At 42.0% G+C, this 26,416-nt stretch overlaps 1 protein-coding gene across 2 annotated transcripts; it reads left to right on the plus strand.

Moving 5' to 3' along the window:
- The first annotated feature begins 2,844 nt into the window (after positions 1-2,844).
- Positions 2,845-24,672, plus strand: LOC110499407 (hexokinase-1). Of its 2 annotated transcripts, XM_036956254.1 has the most exons (18): positions 2,845-2,907; positions 6,971-7,133; positions 11,761-11,909; positions 12,872-12,991; positions 13,220-13,315; positions 13,441-13,540; positions 14,442-14,625; positions 14,780-14,935; positions 15,076-15,309; positions 16,131-16,435; positions 18,018-18,166; positions 18,404-18,523; positions 20,391-20,486; positions 20,812-20,911; positions 22,172-22,355; positions 22,451-22,606; positions 22,711-22,944; positions 23,233-24,672. In XM_036956254.1, exons 1-18 carry the CDS (start codon positions 2,845-2,847, stop codon positions 23,378-23,380), a joined length of 2,757 nt encoding a protein of 918 aa, XP_036812149.1. In that variant the 3' UTR covers positions 23,381-24,672. The 2 variants fall into 2 exon arrangements, with proteins under 2 accessions (XP_036812149.1, XP_036812150.1); XM_036956255.1 differs by lacking the exons at positions 2,845-2,907; positions 6,971-7,133; positions 11,761-11,909 and adding an exon at positions 12,637-12,793 and having other exon boundaries at positions 23,233-23,380.
- Positions 24,673-26,416: the final 1,744 nt, after the last annotated feature.

Raw genomic sequence — 26,416 nt, forward strand, 5'->3', positions numbered from 1 at the left:
TCACTTTTATTTAGCCAGGTAGGCCAGTTGACACAAGTTCTCATTTACAACTGCAACCTGGCCAAGATAAAACAAAGCAGTGCGACCAAGAACAACAACCCAGTTACACATGGGATAAACAAACGTACAGTCAATAACACAATAGAAAAATCTATGTACAGTGTGTGCAAATATAGTAAGATTAGGGAGGTAAGGCAATAAATAGGCCATAGTGGTGAAATAATTACAATTTAGCATTAACACTGGAGTGATAGATGTGTAGATGATGATGTGCAAGTAGAGATACTGGGGTGCAAAAGAGCAACAACAAAAACAACATGGGGATGAGGTAGTTGGGTGTTCTTTTTACAGATGGGCTGTGTACAGGTACAGTGATCGGCAAACTGCTCTGACAGCAAATGCTTAAAGTTAGAGAGGGAGATATTAAGTCTCCAGCTTCTGATTTTTGCAATTTGTTCCAGTCATTGGCAGCAGAGCACTGGAAGGAAAGGCGGAGAAAGGAGGTTTTGGCTTTGGGGATGACCAGTGAAATATACCTGCTGGAGCACGTGCCACGGGTGGGTGTTGCTATGGTGACCAGTGAGCTGAGATAAGGTCTGGCTTTACCTAGCGAAGACTTATAGATGACCTGTAGCCAGTGGGTTTGGCGACAAATATGTAGCGAGGGCCAGCCAACGAGAGCATACAGGTCGCAGAGGTAGGTAGAATATGGGGCTTTAGTGACAAAACGGATGGCGCTGTGATAGACTACATGAAGACATGGCTAAAGGTCAATCAGATTTGTGAACATGGTCCCTAGCTGTGTGTTGCCGCTTTCCATGTTGTCTGCTGTCTGTAACTTGTGAGGTGTGGAAACACTTTGTTGCTTTTATGAATTTTGTCTTGCTGCTTTTTGTTTTATGTTGCTCTGTCTGTATGCTACGTCTTGCTTGTCCTATGTTGCTCTGTCTGTATGCTATGTCTTGCTTGTCCTATGTTGCTATGTCTTGCTTGTTCTATGCTGCTATTGTCTATATTGTAATTGTTTTTAATAACCTGCCCAGGGACTGCGGTTGAAAATTAGCCGGCTGGCTAAAACCGGCACTTTTACTGAAACGTTGATTAATGTGCACTGTCCCTGTAAAAATTAAAAATAAACTCAAACTCAATGCTGTGATAGACTACATCCAATTTGCTGAGTAGAGTGTTGGAGGCTATTTTGTAAATGACATCGCCGAAATCAAGGATCGGTAGGATAGTCAGTTTTACGGGAGTATGTTTGGCAGCATGAATGAAGGAGGCTTTGTTGCGAAATAGGAAGACAATTCTAGATGTAATTTTGGATTGGAGATGCTTAATGTGAGTCTGGAAGGAGAGTTTACAGTCTAACCAGACACCTAGATATTTGTAGTTGTACACATATTCTAAGTCAGAACCGTCCAGAGTAGTGGTGTTAGTCGGGTGGGCGGATGCGGGCTCTTGATCGGTTGAAGAGCATGCATTTACTTTTACTAGCATTTTAAGAGTAGTTGGAGGCCAAAGAAGGAGTGTTGTAGGGCGTTGAAGCTCGTTTTAAGGTTTGTTAGCACAGTGTCCAAAGAAAGTGTGTGAGCAAACTCTGAACCTTGTTCAGAAACCCTGAACCTTGTTCAAAAGAAGTGAGTGAGAGAGAACATAACTTCCCCTGATGACTTAACTTCCCCTGGTAGCTCTGCAATTACCAGACAAATGCAGTGACAATCCCTCCTGCTCAATTACAGGGATTGCAGGGAGGTGTGGGGGAGAGGTTGGATAGAGGACTCCTGTTCCAGAGAATAGCACACGTCAGGGGTGTGTCATCTGACCCTCGTGAGCTGAACCACATCCATTTATACACACCACTCACTGTGTGTGAGACAGAGAACAAAACGTAACCTGGATTCAGCCTGAATTCCTTATTTAGCAGGGAGACGTTCTAAATTGTTAACAACAGACTTACCAAAATACACAAAACTCGTTTTTTTTCTCTGTTTTGTGTATATTTGAAAATCAAACGTATTATTAATTTGTAGTGGTCATACAGTCAGTTGCTTTGCCATTGCAACACAACTGGACCTCTAAGCCACATCTTAAACCTTTACAACACCCTACAAGTGTCCTTCAGGCAGCTTGTACCACTGCCCATTGTAGGCAGCAGTGCAGTAACAGACAGCAGCAGCCTCCAGTAGGGGCAGTCCAGAGAAATATATTAGTCAGCTTACAGAGCTCCCTGACAACATAAAGAGAAAAAGCGCTTTGGGGGTCAGAGGAGGACACTCGAGTGATACAGGCTCAACCCAAGAGCAAGGACAATTCAACGTAACCTAACCCCTCCCTGCCTACTGTTTAACCCCTATGAGCCATCACCACAGCAACGTGCTGAACATGCCTGTTGGTTTAAAAAAAAGGATTGAGACCGGTTCTCTTTTTCCCCTCCTCCTCTCTCCTCTACTTCCTCGTTTCCTCCCCCACCCGATGTTCTTGTGAAAGAGAGTGTGTACTGCAGGCAGCCAGCCAGCCACCCTTTCGGCTGGGTTCTGCCCGGGAGGCCCCGGCTTCAGCAGTTCAGCCAATCAGAGCACAGGCAGAAGGAAGGGCTTAAACCAGTCCCCATCCCGGCCCCCCTACTGCGTGCATCTCATGCAAGCTAAACTTACTCCACATAGTCTGACTTCCTGGACCCAGGGAGAGAGTGTTGCGATAGTACTGATCTGTGTAGGAGCCCCATACATGACTGCTTTGTTTGAAACTGTGAGCTTGTTTTAACCTCCTCACCAGTGAGAAGAGACTATAGGGATTTCCCTTTTTTTAGCTCTCCATTTCTCCTTCACCACATCGGTGGACAGGATGATCGCAGCACAGCTTCTGGCCTACTTCTTCACTGAGTTGAAGGATGATAAAGTCAAAAAGGTGAGTGCCCTGTAGGGACCTTGCAACAGCAGGAAGAGCTGTTGCTACCTTCCTCCTAAAAATAGGACAGCTTTGAGGCACAGAGCTCAGGGCCATGTGACAAAATGTGACATAATCTGAAGCCCTGGGCTTATCGAGTGCCCCCAGATTCTCTCTGACTAGAGTCATGGTTACGTTTCCCTGTGTTGTGATAGCGTGCAGCAGCGTTTACAGTGTTGGTCAGGGCATCTTGTCTGTACCAATGCAATGTCCTTGAAACCAGGATGTGGGCTGCCCTGAGCAGTGGGCCACGGGTTTTTCCACGTCTGTTGTGAATGAATGTGTAGGGTGTGGTAACTCTAACCCTGTGAGAGGTCAGGAGCATCTAAAGCTACCCACCTCTTATGAGCAGAGGGTCAGATTTCAGCCACCGAATGACATTGCCTCCACCAGCTTCCTGGAGGCCCTTGCTGTAATGATTTCACTCTGTCATTGTTGAGAGAGAAAGGAATGCAAACGTTGAGAATGTGCATGTTGGAACTGCCCCATACCTCCTCTCTTGGCTGTTGTAGGACTACTGGCTAGGGTGTGTTAGTGGCAAATGTGCCTAAAGAAAAGCTAGCAAGTACATACTCTAGCTGGCAAGCCTATATCCTTGTGGTAAATGTAATGTCACTAGATTAAAACCAGCAATTATTCAGAAGTATCAAACATCTTTAGATTTCTCTGGCACATCCGTGTAAACAAATTACAGCGAGGTACAGGTTATATATTCTCTGAAGGTTATTTGTGTGGATGTCTGAGATGTGCTGCTGCATGACTTGTAGTGCTAATTAATGAAACATTCCGTTGCAAGTTGTTGGGCTCAACTAGTGTTTTGTAACAGGCCAAAACAGCGATCAAAAGATGTATGTGCTTTTACGTGTTTGGTCAGCTGCAAGTAAACATTTTTTTAGAGTTATTTCCCCCTCTAAATCTGCTGTTTTGTTCATCAACTCAGTTAATGTAGGAAACTGCTAGAAAGAGAACCCATGTGTTCTCAATTGACGCAACTCTAGAAAGGAATCTAAAACATTTAGGTGTTGTCCAATCTTCCTTAATTGTGCAATATCCTCTCACTTTTTTTTTTTACAGTATGTGCAATATGATCAAGGATAAGGAATGCGGCATAGGTATCACATAGATTGTGTGTATTTGTACTGACTCATTTACGTGATGAATATGTCCTACGTGCTAATAGGCCACACTCCCATTCTACATCTTTAGGAAACAGGAAACAATGTGATGACTGTAAAAAGTCACCAGTGAAAGCTAAGTTTACATATCCTCACTCCTTTATTGCGATGTGTGCTGTGGTAGTTTAAAAAAAACATTGACATATCTAAATATTTGTTTGGCATACTCGAAGGCTTTTAGCTTGTGGCTAGAGAAACACACCCATATTACATTTGGTTATCAGGTTAAACTCTCAAACGGTATTCTGAACACAGTGCAATGAAGGTTCAACAGGCAGCCATTTTTAGTCAATGCCAAGCATTCTTTACAGGGTTAATTGTGTCTACAAAACTACTATAAATAATACTACATGTTTGTAAAAAAAAACGTATTACCAAATTTCATCAGCCTAATCTCAAGGCTGATGAAATGGTTAGAACAGGAAATATGTGTAATATTTAACCACTGGAACAGGAACTCCACGCATTCTTCTTAAATGACTGATATATTTAGTGCCTTCAGAAAGTATTCATACCTCTTGACTTATTCCACAATGTTGATTTGTTTCAGCCTGATTAGAAAATGTATTAAATACAATACCCAATAATGACAAAGTGAAAACATGTTTTTATACATTTCAGCAAATTTATTGAAAATGTACTTAAGTATTCACATCCCTGAGACAATAAATGCTAGAATCACATTTGGCAGCGAGGACCGTTTTTGAGTCTTTCTGGGTAAGTCTCTGAGAGCTTTGCACACCTGGATTGTACAATATTTGCATATATTTGTTTTATTTTTTTTTCCTCAATCTGAACCAGGCTGTTACACAAACAAAATGTGTAAAAAGTCAAGGGGTGTGAAGGCACTGTATGGTGTGTGTTGCTAATTTTTTTATAGCAATGCTGACTATGTTCTGTATGACAATCATCATGACTTGCTTTTTATATTTCCTCCATTGGAATAGTAAAGTTTATACAGTTAGTGCTAACCCAATCATTTTATATCTCACATAAATTCCTTTCAGTTTTATTCCTCTTGTTACAGACCGGTACTGTCTAGCTCGTTACTGGAATGTCTCGAGGTAGCTCAATAGAGCTCTGTCCTCAAATAAACTCCTGTTTTATTTCACTAGTGCTGCCTTCATTCACATGGACAGATGTGGAAAGGCTTTAGAGAGAACGGCTCACTCTCCCAAGATTAAGGGTCAGAGGTGTGGCCTTCATGTCACTAGGCCCAGTATGTAAAAGGACAGCTGAATTACTAGTATTACTTGAATGTTTTGTAACTTTTGGTGTCGTTTGTGAGCCCATTGTGTTCCCTTTCAAGGAGAAAGCAGATAAAATAATCTTAATGTTTTGAATGTTGATGTATGAATGATGAGTGGATTAAACTGAATAAAACATTTCCCTCAAGAAGAAGGTGGTTGTCAAATCAAACCTTATTTGTCACATGCGCTGAATACAACAGGTGTAGACCTTACAGTGAAATGCTTACTTACAAGCCCTTAACCAACAATGACGTTTTAATAGAAATATGTGTTAAGTGAAAAATGTAAAATAGAAAGTAACAAATAATTCAACAACAGTAGTAAAATAACAATAGCGGGGCTATATACACGGGGTACCGATACAAAGTCGATGTGCGGGGGCACCGGTTAGTCGAGGTAATTGAGGTAATATGTATATGTAGTTAAAGTGACTATGCATAGATAATAAACAGAGAGTAGCAGCAGCGTAAAGAGGTATCTGGGTAGCCCTTTGATTAGCTGTTCAGGAGTCTTATGGTTTGGTGGTAGAAGCTGTTAAGAAGCCTTTTGGACCTAGACTCTAGCTCTCCGGTACCGCTTGCCGTGCAGTCTATGACTAGGGTAGCTGGAGTCTTTGAGAATTTTTAGGGCCTTCCTCTGACACCGCCTGCTATAGAGGTCCTGGATGGCAGGAAGCTTAGCCCCAGTGATGTACTGGGCCGTACGCACTACCCTCTGTAGTGCCTTGCAGTCGGAGACCGAGCAGTTGCCATACCAGGCAGTGATGCAACCAGTGGTGCTCTCGATGGTGCAGCTGTAAAACCTTTTGAGAATCTGAGGACCCATACCAAATCTTTTCAGTTTCCTGAGTGGGAATAGGCTTTGTCGTGCCCTCTTCACAACTGTCTTAGTGTGTTTGGACCATGACAGTCTGTTGGTGATGTGGACACCGAGGGAACTTGAAGCTTTCAACCTGTTCCACTACAGCCCCGTCGATGAGAATGGGGCATGCTCGGTCCTCCTTTTCCTGTAGTCCAAAATCAACTCCTTTGTCTTGATCACGTTGAGGTTGTTGTCCTGGCACCACATGGCCAGGTCTCTGACCTTCCTATAGGCTGTCTCATCATTGTTGGTGATCAGGTCTACCACTGTTGTGTAATATGAAAACTTGATGATGGTGTTGGACTTGTGCCTGGCCATGCAGTCATGAGTGAATAGGGAGTACAGGAAGGGACTGAGCACGCACCCCTGAGGGGCCCCCGTGTTGAGGATCAATGTGGCGGATGTTTTGTTACCTACCCTTACCACCTGGGGGTGGCCCGTTAGGACGTCCAGGATCCAGTTGCAGAGGGAGGTGTTTAGTCCCAGGGTCCTTAGCTTAGTGTTGAGCTTTGAGGGCACTATGGTGTTGAACGCTGAGCTTTAGTCAATGAATAGCATTCTCACATAGGTGTTTATTTTGTCCTGGTGAGAAAGGGCAATGTTGAGTGCAATAGAGATTGCATCATCTGTGGATCTGTTGGGGCGGTATGCAAATTAAGTGGGTCTAGGGTTTCTGGGATAATGGTGTTGATGTGAGCCATGAGTGATTGATGATGATGATGTGTTGATGTCTTTCAGATCGATAAGTACCTGTACGCCATGCGTTTCTCCGACGAGACGCTGTTGGACATCATGAAGCGCTTCAGGATGGAGCTGGGAAATGGGCTGGGCCAGGACACCAACCCCACAGCAACAGTCAAGATGCTGCCCACCTTCGTCAGGTCCATTCCCGACGGTTCAGGTGAGCATAGATATTCAGATGAAGAAGAATTGTGGGAAATGTATGCCTTTCTTTAAAGGGGACAAGATGTAACATGTTAAAGATTTGTACAGTTACTGGTGTAGGATCTTAATTAGTTTCAGGACATTTACTGCACACCAGGAAATACAAACTTGTAGTGTATTCAAACTTTAAAAAAGGCTTCTAAAGTTCGTAATTTCCACTTTAGAATATCAGACTTGATTTGACCTCTGCTGAGTCCCCCAACAAGCTGCATTCCAAACACTTAAGACACACCTTCTCCCCTCAGCCCTCAAATTAAGTGGACACCTCTGATAACGTATTATGACGTCTGACGAGTTGACACTTGCAGGGAAAGGAGCGAGGGAAGAATAAATAAATTTTAAATGGACCACTCTTGCCTGGAAATTTGTCACTCGTTCATCCCACTGTTGTGTTTTCAGTCATTATGGAACTGTTGTGTGTGTGCATTATATGCGCGACATTCAATTATGATTACACTTCATATCTTGGCTAGAAGACAACGCATCCACAGACATCGAATGTTAGTTATCCTACTATATCGGGTAAATTGATGTATGAGTGTGATGTCAGGGAAAGTTATGTTGGCAAGTTATCGTTTCCAAAAGCTAAACCAAACAAAAACATCTACTGTTATCATATGTGTTTGAGTCATCATGTGCATTAGTAACACAATTTCTAACTTATTTACAGTTGTATGTTGACTTCTCCATATTAATGTTGGTTTTAAATTTTGGCTGAGTTTTCTTAGCGGATGTACAGTCATCACGAATTGAATTATGGGGTGTTTCAGGCCCGTAGTGAACATAATTGTACACTCGCAAACTCGATCAAAAACGAGGGCTGAGGGGCTTATGTTGCCAACTTCCCTTGCTTGGCTAATCATTTGGACCAACGACAAAGATGGCCACGGGGATTCCCCAAGGGCATAAGGCGAGGGTGAGTGGAGGAGGGTCTGTCTTTTATGAGTTTTGAAACGCAGCCCATGTGACGCTACTTCAGCTTTTGGACGTTAACAAGGCAACACTGCATCTTAACTCCTCCTCCACATTTACTGGATTGGTTGAACAGTGCAGAAGAGAACCTCCCCCAACAGTTTTTTTCTTCTTCTTGTCAAGACCAGGATGTAGGGGAACTATTTTCAGGCATTTCTTTTACGCCTTATATGATAGGTTAGCTCAACCAAAACATTTATAAACCCCGACAAAAATGTCCATTAATAATTCACATTTCCTCTGCTGCAGAATTATTTTCCTGCTGTGAGAAACTGCTGAAATGAAGATCGTACATCTCTACGCATCTAGGTGTGAGAAAGAATCCTGGGGTGTAATCATTAGCCTGAAATGTTAAAATTAGAGTTTTTATTGGACAAATTCAGATAAGTCCCTCGCCATTTCATTCCATTTGCTTTCGTTTAAGAAACGCTTTGCAACAGAATTGGTGGAATGATTTACACCCCAGATGGTCAAGTGGCATTGTTTCAGTTTTTTTCTCTCATTGGCTAGAGTTACAGTCACAATAAACATTTGAGGATCTGATTTCCTCAGTACAACCTACATTTAATTTTACCAATATTAAAGGACACAATCTCATACATCTCACCTCATCAATTCTCCTATGATCTTTCAGGGCAGGTCAATATGAGTTGGCAGCACATTCGATCTGCCAACATTCAAATCAAACCATTTTAATGAAAAGGGTTATCTGATGTTCCTGATACAGCAAGTTGAAATAATGTTTGATTCATGAAGAATTGCATCTTATTGTGTCCAACACTTGTAAACTTTGCTAGAATTTGGTGACAACTGGTGTGTCTTAATCTATAGTAGCAGAAGGTTGATACATTTTTTGATCAACTGTTTCAAATTGACAAATGAAGCATCCAGTGGGTTCATCAATGCATTCATTCAATGATGAAGGAACTGTTGTCGTCTGAATTGCTGTAGGCCTACTGCAGCGACAAGCTTGCCATGTAACCATGGTAGAATCTGCCTTTGCTGCAGCGTGTAAGCATTCTATATTCAAGCCCTGCAGCACCCTATCAAAAGCTTGTGATTACATCATAGATTACACATAATCCCACCTCCAGATTTTTACAGGCAGTCAGTGTCTGATTCTACCGCCTGTACTCGGTGGAAGGCTGTGTTATGTGTGCGACCGGCGGGGTTGGAACCCGGGTCTCCTGTGTGCCACAAGATTGTGGTAAGCCATTGAGCTGAAGCCTATAGGCATTAGCTTGGGGAGCTACAGTGGGGCAAAAAAGTATTTATTTATTTATTTATTTACAGGCCTCTCTCATCTTTTTTAAGTGGGAGAACTTGCACAATTGGTGGCTGACTAAATACTTTTTTTGCCCCGCTGTATGTGTGAGCATGGTCAACATGATCAACCAAATGTGTTGTGTGTTATCAACTATATGGAATACGTCTATCAGCTACGGCAACACAAATGTTTCCTGCGGTCAGTGACATGGTACTTCCTTCAATCATTTATTCCATAGGGAATTGTGGAAGGGAGTGGACAATTAGATTTCAAACAATGCTTTTCACTAGGCCATCTATACTTTCATGTGATTTTCAGCGTCTTCATTTGTAAGTAATACGATACTAATAAAGATGGATATTGTAAATACAGTATAGCTGCTCCTTTAAGACTCCTACTGTTACTGTGTTAATAAGTAACATCCAGGCTGCTGAATTCTGCTGTCATTCACACTTTAAATATTTGTTCATTTATTAACAAGGAAGCAAGCAGTTAAGGAAGTCTAATGGGTTTGACTACCTCTTGACATAGCCTAATGTTGCAACGCTACGCTGACTGAAGTTAGTGCAACTGTTTAGTGCAATCATTATCTAATGAATCAACTACTGGTAGGCTAAAAAGTATCTATTAGCATCCTATCAGGAAAGCGCAATTCAGAGACGAGTGGTCGTTGAAGCTTTCTCACTTTCCCCTATCAGAAGACCAATTTGTCAGACTGTGAAAACTAGCGGATAGCCAACCTAGCAATGATTTATTGTTGTCAGGCGACAGCAGTAGGGTGAATTAGGTTGATAATCTGTCTGCACTCAGTGCTTTAGGATTGGACGTAAAAAAATAAATTTAAAAAAAGCATTTCCTGTCAAACAATCACTTTGAAGTAAATCACAGCAAATGTGGCATACATCACACTGTCAGGGTATTAGCTTGTGAATGGAGTAAGAGATCATATATGCAGTAGGTGTTTAGGGTTCAAATGTTGCATTTCCTCTTGTTTTGTTTTTTTACTTTTCAGTTCTGTTGGTTTTCAAAGGAGAAGTTGTCATGCCCATAAAGTACTACTGCTTTAATTGTAACATGTTCTCAAGACAGTTTGACAATGTCTTTCATTCCCAGGAGAGTGGAGTTTTGGCAAGAGTTGCCAGGAGCTTTAGCCAAACTGATATACTCTTGCATGGCAATGCCAAGGATAGTCAACCCAGGCATGGGCAACACAAGGATAGTCAACCCAGGCATGGGCAACACAAGGATAGTCAACCCAGGCATGGGCAACACAAGGATAGTCAACCCAGGCATGGGCAACACAAGGATAGTCAACCCAGGCATGGGCAACACAAGGATAGTCAACCCAGGCATGGGCAACACAAGGATAGTCAACCCAGGCATGGGCAACACAAGGATAGTCAACCCAGGCATGGGCAACACAAGGATAGTCAACCCAGGCATGGGCAACACAAGGATAGTCAACCCAGGCATGGGCAACACAAGGATAGTCAACCCAGGCATGGGCAACACAAGGATAGTCAACCCAGGCATGGGCAACACAAGGATAGTCAACCCAGGCATGGGCAACACAAGGATAGTCAACCCAGGCATGGGCAACACAAGGATAGTCAACCCAGGCATGGGCAACACAAGGATAGTCAACCCAGGCATGGGCAACACAAGGATAGTCAACCCAGGCATGGGCAACACAAGGATAGTCAACCCAGGCATGGGCAACACAAGGATAGTCAACCCAGGCATGGGCAACACAAGGATAGTCAACCCAGGCATGGGCAACACAAGGATAGTCAACCCAGGCATGGGCAACACAAGGATAGTCAACCCAGGCATGGGCAACACAATGATAGTCAACCCAGGCATGGGCAACACAAGGATAGTCAACCCAGGCATGGGCAAGACCAGGAGTTCAGTCTCTGGGGAATGTGACTGTAGAAGTACATTTATAACCTACGTACCTATACCATGGGCCAGTGGCTCATATGTTCTTGCTGTGTCCACATTAGATTAGATTATATTAACTTTATTATCCCACCAGGGTAACATTTATTTGGTTGTGTTCTTAGAAAGACAAAGTACAGATGTAGGATCTTAATTTAAACACCCTGTTGAAGGAGAATTTTCCTGCAATGCATCAACCCCTACCAAAAAAAATGATGATTCATTATAATCCACACAATAATTCACATTTCCTGTTGCTGCAGGATTATTTTCCAGCTGTAGCAAACTGGCTCAAATTAAGATCCTCCGTCTGTACATAAAACAGAGGAACACAGAATAATAATAAAATGCATTTGAAGGTGCGACGAACGTTACACATCCATATTGTTTTTGCTTGTTACAGAGAAGGGGGACTTCATTGCTCTGGATCTGGGAGGCTCGGCTTTCCGCATCCTGCGAGTAAAGGTGTCCCATGAGAAGAAGCAGACGGTTCAGATGGAGAGCCAGGTCTATGACACTCCTGAGGACATTATCCATGGCAGCGGTACTCAGGTACGGAGTACCTTTCAAACTCAAACCATATGTAAATGTCTAAGGGCCCGATTCAGACTTGAGATAAGTAGACTTAAAACTGCAATATGCAACTTTTTGGGAAACCCGATCAAATTCACACAGAAATATGTTATAGATATGTCATTTGCATTGAAAGCAAGTCTAAGCGGCTGTAGATAGGTTCTTTGTGTGCTATTTCTGTGCTTAGTTCTTAAGTTTTGTTTTTGCGTATTTTACTTTCGGTTTTGTACACCAGCTTCAAACAGCTGGGAAAAAATGTTGTTATTGAAAATATATTTCACAGCGGTGATTTTCGGGGTGTGGTTTGATGTCGGCGTCTCTTGTGTGTGTTCGCAGGTGGGAAGAGTTAGCCCAATTATGTTGCCAATTAGCTTCAGCCGGCCGGGGTGCGAAAATTAGTTTGACTGTGGATAGCCTATCCCTGGAGATAGTTTGGGACCGTCAATAAATTGCACAATGTAAATGAGACAATCATTTCAGGTTGCACACCTTCTAGTTGTCTCATTAAATGCTTTCAATATTTGAATTTCTACAATTTTATAGTTGGTTTGAGGTTTTTAAGTCATTGACATTTGAAGCTATTGACATTTTAAAATATTGCCCCATGTACAATGTGTAATTTACTGATTGTCCCTAACTAGCCCCATAGAGATATTGAATGTCAAACCAAGTTGACCATGGGCATTACAAAATGATTACTTGGGTGCTGTGGGCAGGATTAAAATGAACAATAAGGTGTAACGGGTCCGAACAACAACAAAAAATGCTGTTTAAAGCTTACTTCGTTATTCAATGATTTTTAATCATTTTCAGTGCGTCAGTGATAGCCCTAAAAGCCTAGTGGCAAGGGAAACACAACCAAAGTGTGTATTGCAGTCTCTCCTTGTCCATACATTGCTTTCGAGATAAATATCCCTCACTGAATTGTTTTCCTTTTGCAGCTGTTCGACCATGTTGCAGAGTGCCTGGGTGACTTCATGGAGAAGCAGAATATCAAGGACAAGAAGCTTCCAGTTGGCTTCACCTTTTCATTTCCCTGTGCACAAACCAAACTAAATGAGGTGAGAGAATAATTTATTTATTTTTATTTAACCTTTATTTAACTTGGCAAGTCAGTTAAGAACAATGACGGCCTACCAAAAGGCAAAAGACCTCCTGCAGGGACAGGGGGCTGGGATTCAAAATGAACACACCAATAGGACAGTACACCTAAGAGTATCCGTTTCAAAGACTGTTCAAATATTATAGCTCATTCATCTTTAGCCTAACTTCCTGTTTGTCTGTTGCAGAGTTTTTTGCTCAATTGGACTAAACGCTTTAAAGCCAGTGGAGTTGAGGGAATGGACGTTGTGGCACTTCTGAATAAGGCCATCAAAAAGCGTGGGGTAGGTTTGATGTTTTCAAGCATCCTTGCCTGATGCAACGACAATGAAGTTCAGTCATAAGCAATGATTAGAAAGAAATCTGTTGCACCACGGTTGTATAATTGTAACCCTGTGCTTTTTTTCAGGACTATGACGCAGACATCATGGCAGTGGTCAATGACACAGTTGGAACCATGATGACCTGTGGCTTTGATGACCAGCGGTGTGAAGTTGGTATCATCATAGGTAGGACATCCACTTACCTCCCAACAGAGAGATACAGCGCTGTTTGATTTCAGTGTTTCCCTTCTTATCATCCTTTTACCCCAGTTTTGTTCAAGTCGGGCTGAAGCTCATTGGTTACACTCTTAAATCAAATGTTATTTGTCACAAGCGCCGAATACAACGGGTGTAGCCTTTACCATGAAATGAAAATAAAAATATTAAAATAAAAATATTCCGCTTAAAAAAGTTTTTTAAAGGTTTAAATTATTATTTTTTTTTATTTAAAAAAAATAGAGTAACACAAGTAATAAAGTAAAACGCACAAGAATGGAGCATCATGAATATACAAAGCTACACTGTATATACAGGAAGTAGTACTCTCGCTACTAATATGTTGTCTCTTGGTGTTTCCTCATTCTCCTTCATTTCTGGATATACAACAGAATTTTAAAACATGCAGCTGTAAATTAAAACTGCAGCCAACACTGTTTATAGGGAATTGATGTGGATGTCCTGGCCGTTGTTAATGACACAGTGGGAACCATGATGACCTGTGGCTATGACGACCAGCTTTGTGAAGTGGGGGTTGTCATAGGTCAGCCTGGCATTCATTTGCCGCCTTCATTCAGAATGGCTGTTTCATTGTCAGTATTATGAGTCTTTACCTCTAGCTACTCAACAGTCTTTCAATTGAAAGGCTTTATTGGCATGGGAAACATGTTTTACATTGCCAAAGCAAATGGAATAGACAACAAACACAAGGGAAATAAACAATCAGTAAACATGACAAAAGTTTTAAAATAATAGAGATATTTCAAATGTTATATTATTGGCTGTGTACAGTGTTGTAACATTGTGTATCAGTGTTGCAAATAGTTGAAGGCAGATTCTTCCTCACCATTGCTTCGGTATGTCATCTCAGGCACAGGTACTAATGCTTGTTACATGGAGGAGCTGAGGCACATTGACCTGGTGGAGGGAGACGAGGGCAGGATGTGCATCAACACAGAGTGGGGAGCCTTCGGGGACAATGGGATGCTGGAGGACATTCGCACAGAGTTTGACAGAGAGATTGACCGGGGATCTCTGAATCCAGGAAAACAGCTGTATGTCTGCTGTTATTATTAAACTATAAAGTAGATCTTACCGAGTGACTTGAAGACTTGAAAATATCAGTCTAGTGTTTAGGTAGTAGTTGTTGTCTTACGTGTTGCCTTTTCTCTCAGTGTTTAGTAATGCATTGTATATTTTTCTCTCCAGGTTTGAGAAGATGGTCAGTGGGATGTACATGGGCGAACTTGTGCGACTCATCCTGGTCAAGATGGCCAAAGAAGAATTTTTGTTTGAGGGTCGGATAACCCCTGAACTTCTTACCAAAGGGACATTTGAAACAAAACATGTTTCTGCCATTGAAAAGTAGGTGTCAATCAGTTATATTTTCCTTTGTGTCCAGACGACTTGTATCATGTTTTAAGACTGCACACTACTACTGTACACCTTTTAATGTTATTTACCACCACTGAGCTCATCCCTTCTCGGTACCTGTCATTGTCCAGGAGTAAAGAAGGCCTTACCAAAGCCAAGGAGATCCTAGGTCGCCTAGGTGTAGAACCATCTGCAGATGACTGCATCGCCGTGCAGCACGTATGCACCATAGTCTCCCATAGATCAGCCAACCTCATTGCTGCCACTCTGGGTGGCATCCTCTCCAGGCTAAAGGACAACAAAGGGAATCCTCGTCTTCGCACTACTGTGGGAATCGACGGCTCTCTCTACAAGATGCACCCGCAGTGAGTAGTCTATACCAGAAGAGGGCCCCGTAGAGTGATTAGCCTATACCGCTAGAGGGCCCCGTAGATACAGTGATTAGCCTATACCGCTTGAGGGACCCCTGGATATAGTGTTTAGCCTATACCGCTAGAGGGCCCCCTGGATGCAGTGTTTAGCCTATACCGCTATAGGGCCCCCTGGATGCAGTGTTTAGCCTATACCGCTATAGGGCCCCCTGGATGCAGTGATTAGCCTATACCGCTATAGGGCCCCCTGGATGCAGTGTTTAGCCTATACCGCTATAGGGCCCCCTGGATGCAGTGATTAGCCTATACCGCTAGAGGGCCCCGTAGATACAGTGATTAGCCTATACTGCTTGAGGGACCCCTGGATATAGTGTTTAGCCTATACCGCTAGAGGGCCCCCTGGATGCAGTGTTTAGCCTATACCGCTTGAGGGCCCCCTGGATCCAGTGTTTAGCCTATACCGCTAGAGGGCCCCCTGAATTCAGTGATTAGCATGTGCCACTAGAGGGCCCTGTGGATACAGTGAATAGCCTATACCACTAGAGGGCCCCCTGGATACAAGGCATAATGTACCTAGCTCTTATTGTGAATCTTAATTGTGTACCTTGATTTGAAGATATGTGATTCTGTTATGGTTTAGGGGTATACTATAATGAACTTTGAAAAAAGAGACACTGATACAGATATCAACGTTATATTTTAAGTACTCGAGCAAAAAGTCTGAGTTGTTGAGTTGCATGAAAGGTTGAGTTACACGTGAGAGTCTAAGGTCAGGATTTTGGTCTGACTAAGAATCTCCCTGCCCATCTCCTCAGATATGCCCGGCGTCTCCACAAAACCGTCCGCCGCCTAGTTCCCGAGTCAGATGTCCGCTTCCTGCTCTCAGAGAGTGGCAGCTCCAAGGGCGCTGCCATGGTGACCGCCGTGGCCTACCGGCTGGCCGACCAGCGTCGTCAGATCACAGAGACCCTGGATGAGTTCAGACTGACCAATGACCAGCTGCTGGAGGTAAAGAAGAGGATGAGAACGGAGATCCAGAACGGCCTGGGGAAAAAGACCCATGACAGCGCCACCGTCAAGATGTGGCCCACATATGTACGCAGCACACCGGATGGATCAGGTAAGAAAAGTTCAACTGGTGTTGAAACTAGTTAGCCGGGCTGTGATTCTACCTGTTGAACACAGTGGTTTAGCTCTGTGACAAAATATTTAGAGATGAATTACATTTGACATGCGTTATAACTCAATGGGAATTTTACACTTCCTCTGGTCTGCCTGCTGTGTATAAAACCACATCAACAGGTTGACAGATCCCCATGCAGTATAGAACCACATCAACAGGTTGACAGATCCCCATGCAGTATAGAACCACATTAACAGGTTGACAGATCCCCATGCAGTATAAAACCACATCAACAGGTTGACAGATCCCCATGCAGTATAAAACCACATCAACAGGTTGACAGATCCCCATGCAGTATAAAACCACATCAACAGGTTGACAGATCCCCATGCAGTATAAAACCACATCAACAGGTTGACAGATCCCCATGCAGTATAAAACCACATCAACAGGTTGACAGATCCCCATGCAGTATAGAACCACATCAACAGGTTGACAGATCCCCATGCAGTATAAAACCACATCAACAGGTTGACAGATCCCCATGCAGTATAAAACCACATCAACAGGTTGACAGATCTCCATGCAGTATAGAACCACATCAACAGGTTGACAGATCCCCATGCAGTATAAAACCACATCAACAGGTTGACAGATCCCCATGCAGTATAGAACCACATCAACAGGTTGACAGATCCCCATGCAGTATAAAACCACATCAACAGGTTGACAGATCCCCATGCAGTATAAAACCACATCAACAGGTTGACAGATCCCCATGCAGTATAAAACCACATCAACAGGTTGACAGATCCCCATGCAGTATAAAACCACATCAACAGGTTGACAGATCCCCATGCAGTATAAAACCACATCAACAGGTTGACAGATCCCCATGCAGTATAGAACCACATCAACAGGTTGACAGATCCCCATGCAGTATAAAACCACATCAACAGGTTGACAGATCCCCATGCAGTATAAAACCACATCAACAGGTTGACAGATCTCCATGCAGTATAAAACCACATCAACAGGTTGACAGATCCCCATGCAGTATAAAACCACATCAACAGGTTGACAGATCCCCATGCAGTATAGAACCACATCAACAGGTTGACAGATCTCCATGCAGTATAGAACCACATCAACAGGTTGACAGATCCTTAATGCTTTGCCACACTGCTGTATAATGATGGCCTCTTTCCATGTAAGGACATTACATTGTGCATTTTATTGGCTCAGCCCCTCTTGCAGTGCCCTGATTAAGGTCAATGTGTTTCTAAGACTAGCACAATTATTGCACAACACTCCCACACCTTGATGTAAATCAATCCAATTCTAATGAGAGATTAAACTCTGATAACACACTGCTTGTCTGAGCCCTAATTTCAATTGGCTATGACAGTGGTAACACTTTACATAAAGTGAACAAGTACAATGCATTGTAAGACTTGTCATAAGCTTTTATGAACCATTTATAATCACTTATGTTTTCTTAATCGCCTCATAAATGAAATGGAAAATCCAATAATATTTTGTTTAATTAAAGATAGTATTCTTATGTTGTGTTTTCCAGAAAAGGGTGATTTCTTGGCTTTGGATTTAGGAGGGACAAACTTTAGAGTGCTGTTAGTGAAGATCCGTAGTGGCAAGCGACGGACAGTAGAGATGCATAACAAAATATATGCCATTCCTATGGAGGTGATGCAGGGGACCGGAGAGGAGGTGAGTTCGTTTTGGACTTTCAATAGAGTATGGACATCTCATTCTGTACCAAAACAATAAACATTTTCTCACACATTAGAAAAGGCAAAAGGCAACAGCTTCTATTATATTTCCATAGAAATAATAGAACACGCATTAAGCACATTCTAACAGCCAACCTTTGTTACCTATGTAACTTAAGTAAATGTAACATGTGCTTGTTGAAACATACCCTCCACCCCCCCCCCCCCCCTCTAGCTCTTTGACCACATTGTCCAGTGCATATCTGACTTCCTGGACTACATGGGCATGAAGAACACCCGCCTGCCTCTGGGCTTCACCTTCTCGTTCCCGTGTAGACAAACCAGCCTGGATGCGGTGAGCTGACTGCATCCTTTACAGCAAGGTTTCTTAAACTAGGGGTCGGATGAGGTGTAAAGTAATCAGCCATTCATCAGCTTTTTACATCTCAGACATATTGTTCACAACTTGCTCATTGCTGTGTGTGTGTGTGTGTGTGTCTGTGTGTGTGTGTGTATATTAGTGTACATGCATACATAAAGTTGAAGTCAGAAGTTTACATACACTTAGGTTGGTGTCATTAAAACTTGTTTTTCAACCACTCCACAAATTTCTTGTGAACAAACTATAGTTTTGGTTGGTTAGGACATCTACTTTGTGCATGACACAAGTCATTTTTCCAACCATTGTTTACAGACAGATTATTTCACTTATAATTCCCTGTATCACAATTCCAGTGTGTCAGAAGTTTACGTACACAAAGTTGACTGTGCCTTTAAACAGCTTGGAAAATTCCAGAAAATAATAGGCTAATTTACATAATTTGAGTAAATTGGAGGTGTACCTGTGGATGTATTTCAAGGCCTACCTTCAAACTCAGTGCCTCTTTGCTTCACATCATGGGAAAATCAAAAGTAATCAGCCAAGACCTCAGGAAAAAAAATGGTATACCTCCACAAGTCTGATTCATCCTTAGGAGCAATTTCCAAATGCCTGAAGGTACCACGTTCATCTGTACAAACAATAGTACTCAAGTATAAACACCTTGGGAACACGCAGCTGTCATACCGCTCAGGAAGGAGGTGTGTTCTGTCTCCACATTGGTGCGAAAAGTGCAAATCAATCCCAGAACAAAAGTAAAGGACATTGTGAAGATGCTGAAGGAAACAGGTACACAAGTATCTATATCCACAGTAAACGAGTCCTATATTGACATGACCTGAAAGGTCGCTCAGCAAGGAAGAAGCCACTGCTCCAAAACCGGCATAAAAAATCCAGACTACGGTTTGGGGACAAAGATCGTACTTTTTGGAGAAATGTCCTCTAGTCGGATTAAACAAAAATAGAACTGTTTGGCCATAATGACCATCGTTATGTTTGGAGGGAAAAAGGGGGAGGCTTGCAAGCTGAAGAACACCATCCTAACCGTGAAGCATGGGGTGGCAGCATCATGTTGTGGGGGTGCTTTGCTGTCGGACGGACTGGTGCACTTCACAAAATAGATGGCATCATGAGGGAACATTTTTGATATTGAAGCAACATCTCAAGACATCAGTCAGGAAATTAAAGCTTGGTCGCAAATGGGTCTTCCAAATGGACAATGACCCCAAGCATACTTCCAACGTTGTGGTAAAATGGCTTAAGGACAGCAAAGTCAAGGTATTGGAGTGGCCATCACAAAGCCCTGACCGCAATCCCATAGAAAATTTGTGGGCAGAATTGAAAAAGCGTGTGCGAGCAAGGAGGCTTACAAACCTGACTCAGTTACACCAGCTCTGTCAGGAGGAATGGGCCAAAATTCACCCAACTTATTGTGGGAAGCTTGTGGAAGGCTACCTGATACGTTTGACCCAAGTTAAACAATTTACCAGCAATGCTACCAAATACTAATTGAGTGTATGTAAACGTCTGACACGCACACACTGTTGACTGTTCCTGTGTCTTCGCAAAGTATTGTGGAGCCCTCAACAATATATATATATTACAGAGAGAGATTACTCTCAAAACTAAGGCAGGATCCCCATTTTAAATGTTGTGCCGATTTTCTTCATTAGGCTCAAAAGAAGTGCATTGTTTGTCCTGTTGCATGTTTTCTAAAGATAGTAGCTAATATATTTATTTATTGAGTGTCCAACAAACCTCTAAATCTTGACACAGTGCGTGTGTGTGTGTGTCGGTGTGTGTGTGTGAATCACTAATAGAACATCCCTGTGTCTGTGTTCAGGGCATCCTGGTCACCTGGACCAAAGGATTCAAGGCCACTGACTGTGAAGGGGAGAATGTTGTGGGGCTTCTCAGAGAGGGGATTAAACGGAGAGAGGTAAGTGGAGAGGTGGCATGATTCTTTAACCTCAGCCCGGACCTGAGCAGGAAAATCTCTTGGCCCTAGATATAACGAAGGCCCCTGCTGTAAGTGGCTGTTCTTTGGGTATATAATATATACAAGCTGAGATCTTATGGGCATATATTGACAATCAAAAGTTGCTGGAGGCAGCTCTTTTTGTTTGTTTTTACCATGATTTATAAAGTTGTGATACAATATTTGTCAGTGGTATTTCTATAAATTCAGTTCTGCTCATCTCCCCATTGCATATGTTTCCCAAAGACGTCCTGTACATGTGATTTTACATCTGTGTTTACTTCAGGAGTTTGACTTGGACGTAGTGGCAGTAGTGAACGACACGGTTGGGACCATGATGACATGTGCATATGAAGAAGCCACCTGTGAGGTTGGCCTAATTGCAGGTTGGTCATCTGTTTTCAGACACTTCTATAATGCTGATTCGAAATGGTTTCTGCCCAATGATAGAGCATGGGCAGGAAATGGACACGCACACACTGTTGACTGTTCCTGTGTCTTCGCAAAGTATTGTGGAGCCCTCGACAGTGTCCAGGTGTATCGATTTATTTTCTATGATGTACATTTTGTTTCCTGCACCTGGCAAAAGGCAGTACTTTCAAAACTAATTCTAGACCAAGGCAATATAGATTTGAGTGACGGAGAGGACAAGTGAAAGTAGGAATTATCAGAATAACAGCTGATTGCGAGAGTAACAATGTCCCTATATCTAGACAACTACAGAACATCATTATTATTATTATTATTATTATTATTGTGTTTGGTCGGAACCAGCCCTCCTCTGAAAGGCTGAGATATTTGACTCAGGACAGCTAATCAGATGTAACAGTGATTGTCTGAGACGGGAGTTTGTTTTACCCCTTGTGTTGGTATTCAGGATTTGGACCACAATGGACAAGAGTTGCAGCTCGTGAGATTATTTCTTTACCTCGTGTTGAGGTCCAAAATTCCAACCATTTCAAAAATGTAGCTCCTGGCTCACATTTCCTGGTCTCTGAGATTCAACGTTGAAACCACTTTAGACGTGGGCTGCAACTCCCTGTCTTTCTTGGTCTAATGTTACTTTCTGTTGCCAATCCTTTTATGCACTCTCGTCAAAAGGGGACGGTTCTGTCAGTCTGACACGCTCTCTGACCTCATTCGGGGCGTGGCTACATACTATGAACAGTTTATAGGACATAGATTCTCTTATCCCTCCTAAAATCACATTCTAATCTTAACAAATGTTTCATATTATATGTACAACGTATTGGATGGAAACTTGACAGATAAAGGGGATACACTTTCCAAGTTACAGTATTTTGTCCATACAATTTGTTTATGGAATCACTGACCATTCCCCACATTGTTATGTTAGAAATATTGTTCCAGTATCCACTTTTGACCGTGTTCGATTTTTTTGGCGTGAAAACTGTCTGTGAAGCAAAGACATTCCTTTGGTTGATACTAAAGGGGGAGACAGAGCCCCACCTTCTTCCTGCAATTTACAACCGGGTGTGTGTGACCTGTCAAACCGGCCCAGTTCCCTCTTCCCCTATTCTGTGGGTGAGAGAAGGTCTGGTTATTGTCAATCATTGCCAAGCTGATCTGACCCATTGTGATCATCACAGGACAGTCATAACAACATGTATGGTTTGTGGTTTCAGGAACTGGCAGCAACGCCTGTTACATGGAGGAGATGAGGAACATTGAGACGGTGGAGGGAGATGTGGGGAGGATGTGTGTCAACATGGAGTGGGGCGCCTTCGGGGACAACGGCTGTCTGGATGACATCAGGACAGAATATGACAGAGCTGTGGATGACTTATCACTCAACCCTGGCAAGCAGAGGTGACTGGGCTGCTCTCTCTTTATTTGATATTGAATAGTCTTGTTATTAGAGATCTAGATATACTAATTGATTATGTTTTTTTTCTTCATCTCAGGTATGAGAAGATGTGCAGCGGTATGTATCTAGGGGAGATTGTGCGAAACATCCTGATCGACTTGACGAAGCGTGGCTTCCTCTTCAGAGGGCAGATATCAGAGACCCTAAAGACCAGAGGCATTTTCGAAACTAAATTCCTCTCCCAGATTGAAAGGTTGGCAGCCATGTTGAATCTGCGATTGAAATGGTAACTGATTGTGTCATAACTACCTTTTGTTGTGCAATGGTCTCAACAAAATGTCTCCATTTTCCCCCCAGTGACCGCTTGGCGCTACTGCAGGTGAGGTCCATTCTGCAGCAGCTAGGTCTGGACAGCACATGTGATGACAGTATCATTGTCAAGGAGGTGTGTGGTACAGTGTCTCACCGGGCGGCCCAGCTCTGTGGAGCTGGAATGGCCGCCGTCGTCGACAAAATACGAGAAAACCGCGGGCTGGACCAAATGGACATCACCGTGGGGGTGGACGGAACGCTCTACAAGCTTCATCCACAGTGAGTAATAATGATGTGACTGCAATTGGCTTGTAATAACATGTATCACAGTCATTGACTGAGTTATTCGAGTTGACAATGATATTATGGTGAATGTTGAGTATGGGCCAGCAATGGTTGTGTAGTTTTATTGCAGTTATAAAATAAAAATGGTATAGCTCATCTTCGTTCTATTCTCGTTTATCAAGTTCTACATCTTCATTGATTTACGTTCCAGTGTAACAATAGCATGAACAAAGTTAAGTGTGTTATGCAAGACCAACCATGTCTTTTTCTATCCATTCACAGCTTCTCGGGGATCATGCACCAGACAGTGAAAGAGTTGGCCCCTAAGTGCAATGTCAACTTCTTTCTCTCTGAGGACGGGAGCGGCAAGGGTGCAGCCCTCATCACCGCTGTGGGATGTCGCATGCGTGAGCAGGAGGAGAAGAGCTGAGTCTGTTTGGCCTGCCCCCCTCCTCGTCCTCTACCACTTCCTCGTCTTCCTCTCCTTACACATGGTTAGAGAGGTATGCTACAGTATGTGATTTTATGATTTGATTTAACGATGACGCTGCTCAAGTGTCTGCCGCTCTGCTTCAGACACAACCCGTTGTGGGCACCAATGACGCAACATTACATTCTTCTAAACCATTTAAATCTTACACCTGCTATTTACCAGCCCGTTTCCTGTTTGTGTTGGTCTGCTGTACCGGATGGAAGGAACTGGGCTCAGTCTTATTATTGTGATGTTAGAACACTGCTGTAGGTATTTGGGGGCTAATGTAAGAGAAGAAAGGGAATATTTCTGCTTTGAATGTCTTGTACCTTGCCTAGGTATGTTAAGTGTTATTTATTTTATAGTGTGGATGTTTTGACATAATGAGTGATAGGGGATAATCATTGTAAGGTTAAAGATCTCTATTGCAAAAATTGAGTTTTATTTTTAACATTGCGTTCTTCTGTATGTATTTCCAAAATGTCAAATGTCAACTTTTCTTTTGTTTGCTAGAATTTCTAGGGTTGTCATGAATGCACCATTGTTCCTTGACCTTTGAGGATATTTTCATTGCACAAGCTCGTTGAAAAGTCTATCCAGCCACCCTGTAGGATGTGTTCCTTAATACATTGCTTTGGCAGTCTTTGTGAAACCTCTCAGGTTTAGTCATATTAAGTAAATGTAAAAAATCATGCTTTTTACCTAACAACCCCTCCTGAAAACCAGCGCTCTAAAGCAACTGGATCAATAAAAGTGTCTTTTGTGAACAAGATAACGACTTGAATTCCAACAGTGTACAATGTAAAATTTAAAAAAAAGATGCTTATAACAGAATAAAGGGAACAAAATAGGAGTATACGTTTGCATCCTGCAGTTGAATGTTTGAGTCTTACCGTACAAAAATGATAGAACATAATACATGCATAGAACATGAAAAAGGCTAGAACATGATAAATGCTAGAACATGATAAATGCTAGAACATGATAAATGCTAGAACATGATAAATGCTAGAACATGATAAATGCTAGAACATGATAAATGCTTGCCTTATTTGGTGTCAGATGTCTAGAATACATTTATTTTGTACAATTATAGAGATGCACTAAAGCTGGTCCAAATGATGCAATGGGATTAAATGAAACTTTATTTTGATGTGCTTTGCAAATATGAAGCTTTAACTTATCTTTGAATATCTATGTTAATTATCATGGCAATACTTTTTTCCAATAAAGGTCGACTTCCTTTCTGAGCTTTTGTTCATGAAATGTTCCAGTGATGTTATAGTTAGGACATTGATAATATAATACAGACAGTTAAGCTCATGGACAAGGATGCTATGTTTAGCAACAACCATATTTTTGTTATTTTGTGAAATAATTTCACTTACAATATGTCTAAAGATATATATATTTTTCAGTTATGGTTATGTAAAAATAGCATTCTGTACATGAGCAAGATGTTATGAAGAAATAACTTAACACGAACTTACACTCAGAAGTAATTTATGAAATACACTGGCATTATGCTACTATCATAAGGTGGAAAGTTATCTCACTTAAATCGTCTATTATCAACAGCCGTAATTAATTTCTAAAGTCACCAGCATATTATAATAATGCACAGTGTAACATTTTACAATACTTTAAATTGTGCAATTCCTCAGTGGGGTGACTTTTCTATGCTACATTACACTATATCAATATCAACTACACAAAACAAAACCTACATCATTTGACATAAGCAGCAAAACATGTAGTGGGATATAAATGTAAATTACATTTTTGAGCACATCGCAAGACACATTGAAAGTACTCTTTATGGTACAAAACTAAAATTAAATACACACTGTGACATCCAACAAAGTTAATAGTTACCAAATATCACATGATCCTTTTTAAATTCACATGCTTTGTGATTGGCTGTTTTCATGTTGTACACAATTATTGATGTTTTTTCTCTGACTTGATTGCGCCATTGAATACTCCCCAAGACTATTTCAATTGTACTACTTTGCACTGACAAACACTTGTTGAAAAGCTTATTTCAACATTTTACACCATGGCTGCAAACATGGGCTCTATGGGACACGACATCTGTTCCTGAGAACTCTTTCAATCTGCTTGCCACAAAATCTGTGTCTGCTCAACGGTTTCCAATTTGAGTTATCTAAAAACGACTTAAAAGCTGTTGCCTCGAAACAAGTCAAGTTCTGTGCTATATTGATTTTGGTGACAGTTATATTGCTGTAGAAGAGGTTGCAGACATGGCTATAGGACAATCCGACTTGTGAACATAATCCCAAGCTGTGTATTGCCGCTTTCCATATCTGTTGTCTGTAGCTTTCCATGATATCTGTTGTCTGTAGCTTTCCATGATATCTGTTGTCTGTAGCTTTCCATGATATCTGTTGTCTGTAGCTTTCCATGATATCTGTTGTCTGTAGCTTTCCATGATATCTGTTGTCTGTAGCTTTCCATGATATCTGTTGTCTGTAGCTTTCCATGATATCTGTTGTCTGTAGCTTTCCATATCTGTTGTCTGTAGCTTTCCATGATATCTGTTGTCTGTAGCTTTCCATATCTGTTGTCTGTAGCTTTCCATATCTGTTGTCTGTAGCTTTCCATGATATCTGTTGTCTGTAGCTTTCCATATCTGTTGTCTGTAGCTTTCCATGATATCTGTTGTCTGTAGCTTTCCATGATATCTGTTGTCTGTAGCTTTCCATGATATCTGTTGTCTGTAGCTTTCCATGATATCTGTTGTCTGTAGCTTTCCATGATATCTGTTGTCTGTAGCTTTCCATGATATCTGTTGTCTGTAGCTTTCCATGATATCTGTTGTCTGTAGCTTTCCATATCTGTTGTCTGTAGCTTTCCATGATATCTGTTGTCTGTAGCTTTCCATATCTGTTGTCTGTAGCCTGTTGAGGTGTGGAAACACTCTGCTGCTTTTATCAAATTTGTTTTGTTTCTTTTTAGGCTGTTGCTCTGCCT

Source organism: Oncorhynchus mykiss, chromosome 20, assembly GCF_013265735.2.
Source record: "Oncorhynchus mykiss isolate Arlee chromosome 20, USDA_OmykA_1.1, whole genome shotgun sequence".
In the NCBI taxonomy this organism is placed as follows: domain Eukaryota; kingdom Metazoa; phylum Chordata; class Actinopteri; order Salmoniformes; family Salmonidae; genus Oncorhynchus; species Oncorhynchus mykiss.

Bases quoted from the DNA above. Each gene is read 5' to 3' on its own strand.
- LOC110499407 (XM_036956254.1), top strand. From the start codon at position 2,845: ATGATCGCAGCACAGCTTCTGGCCTACTTCTTCACTGAGTTGAAGGAT. The intron at 13,541-14,441 runs GTAGGACATCCA...ATGTCATCTCAG, and splicing joins TGAAGTTGGTATCATCATAG to GCACAGGTACTAATGCTTGT. The intron at 20,912-22,171 runs GTTGGTCATCTG...TTGTGGTTTCAG, and splicing joins TGAGGTTGGCCTAATTGCAG to GAACTGGCAGCAACGCCTGT.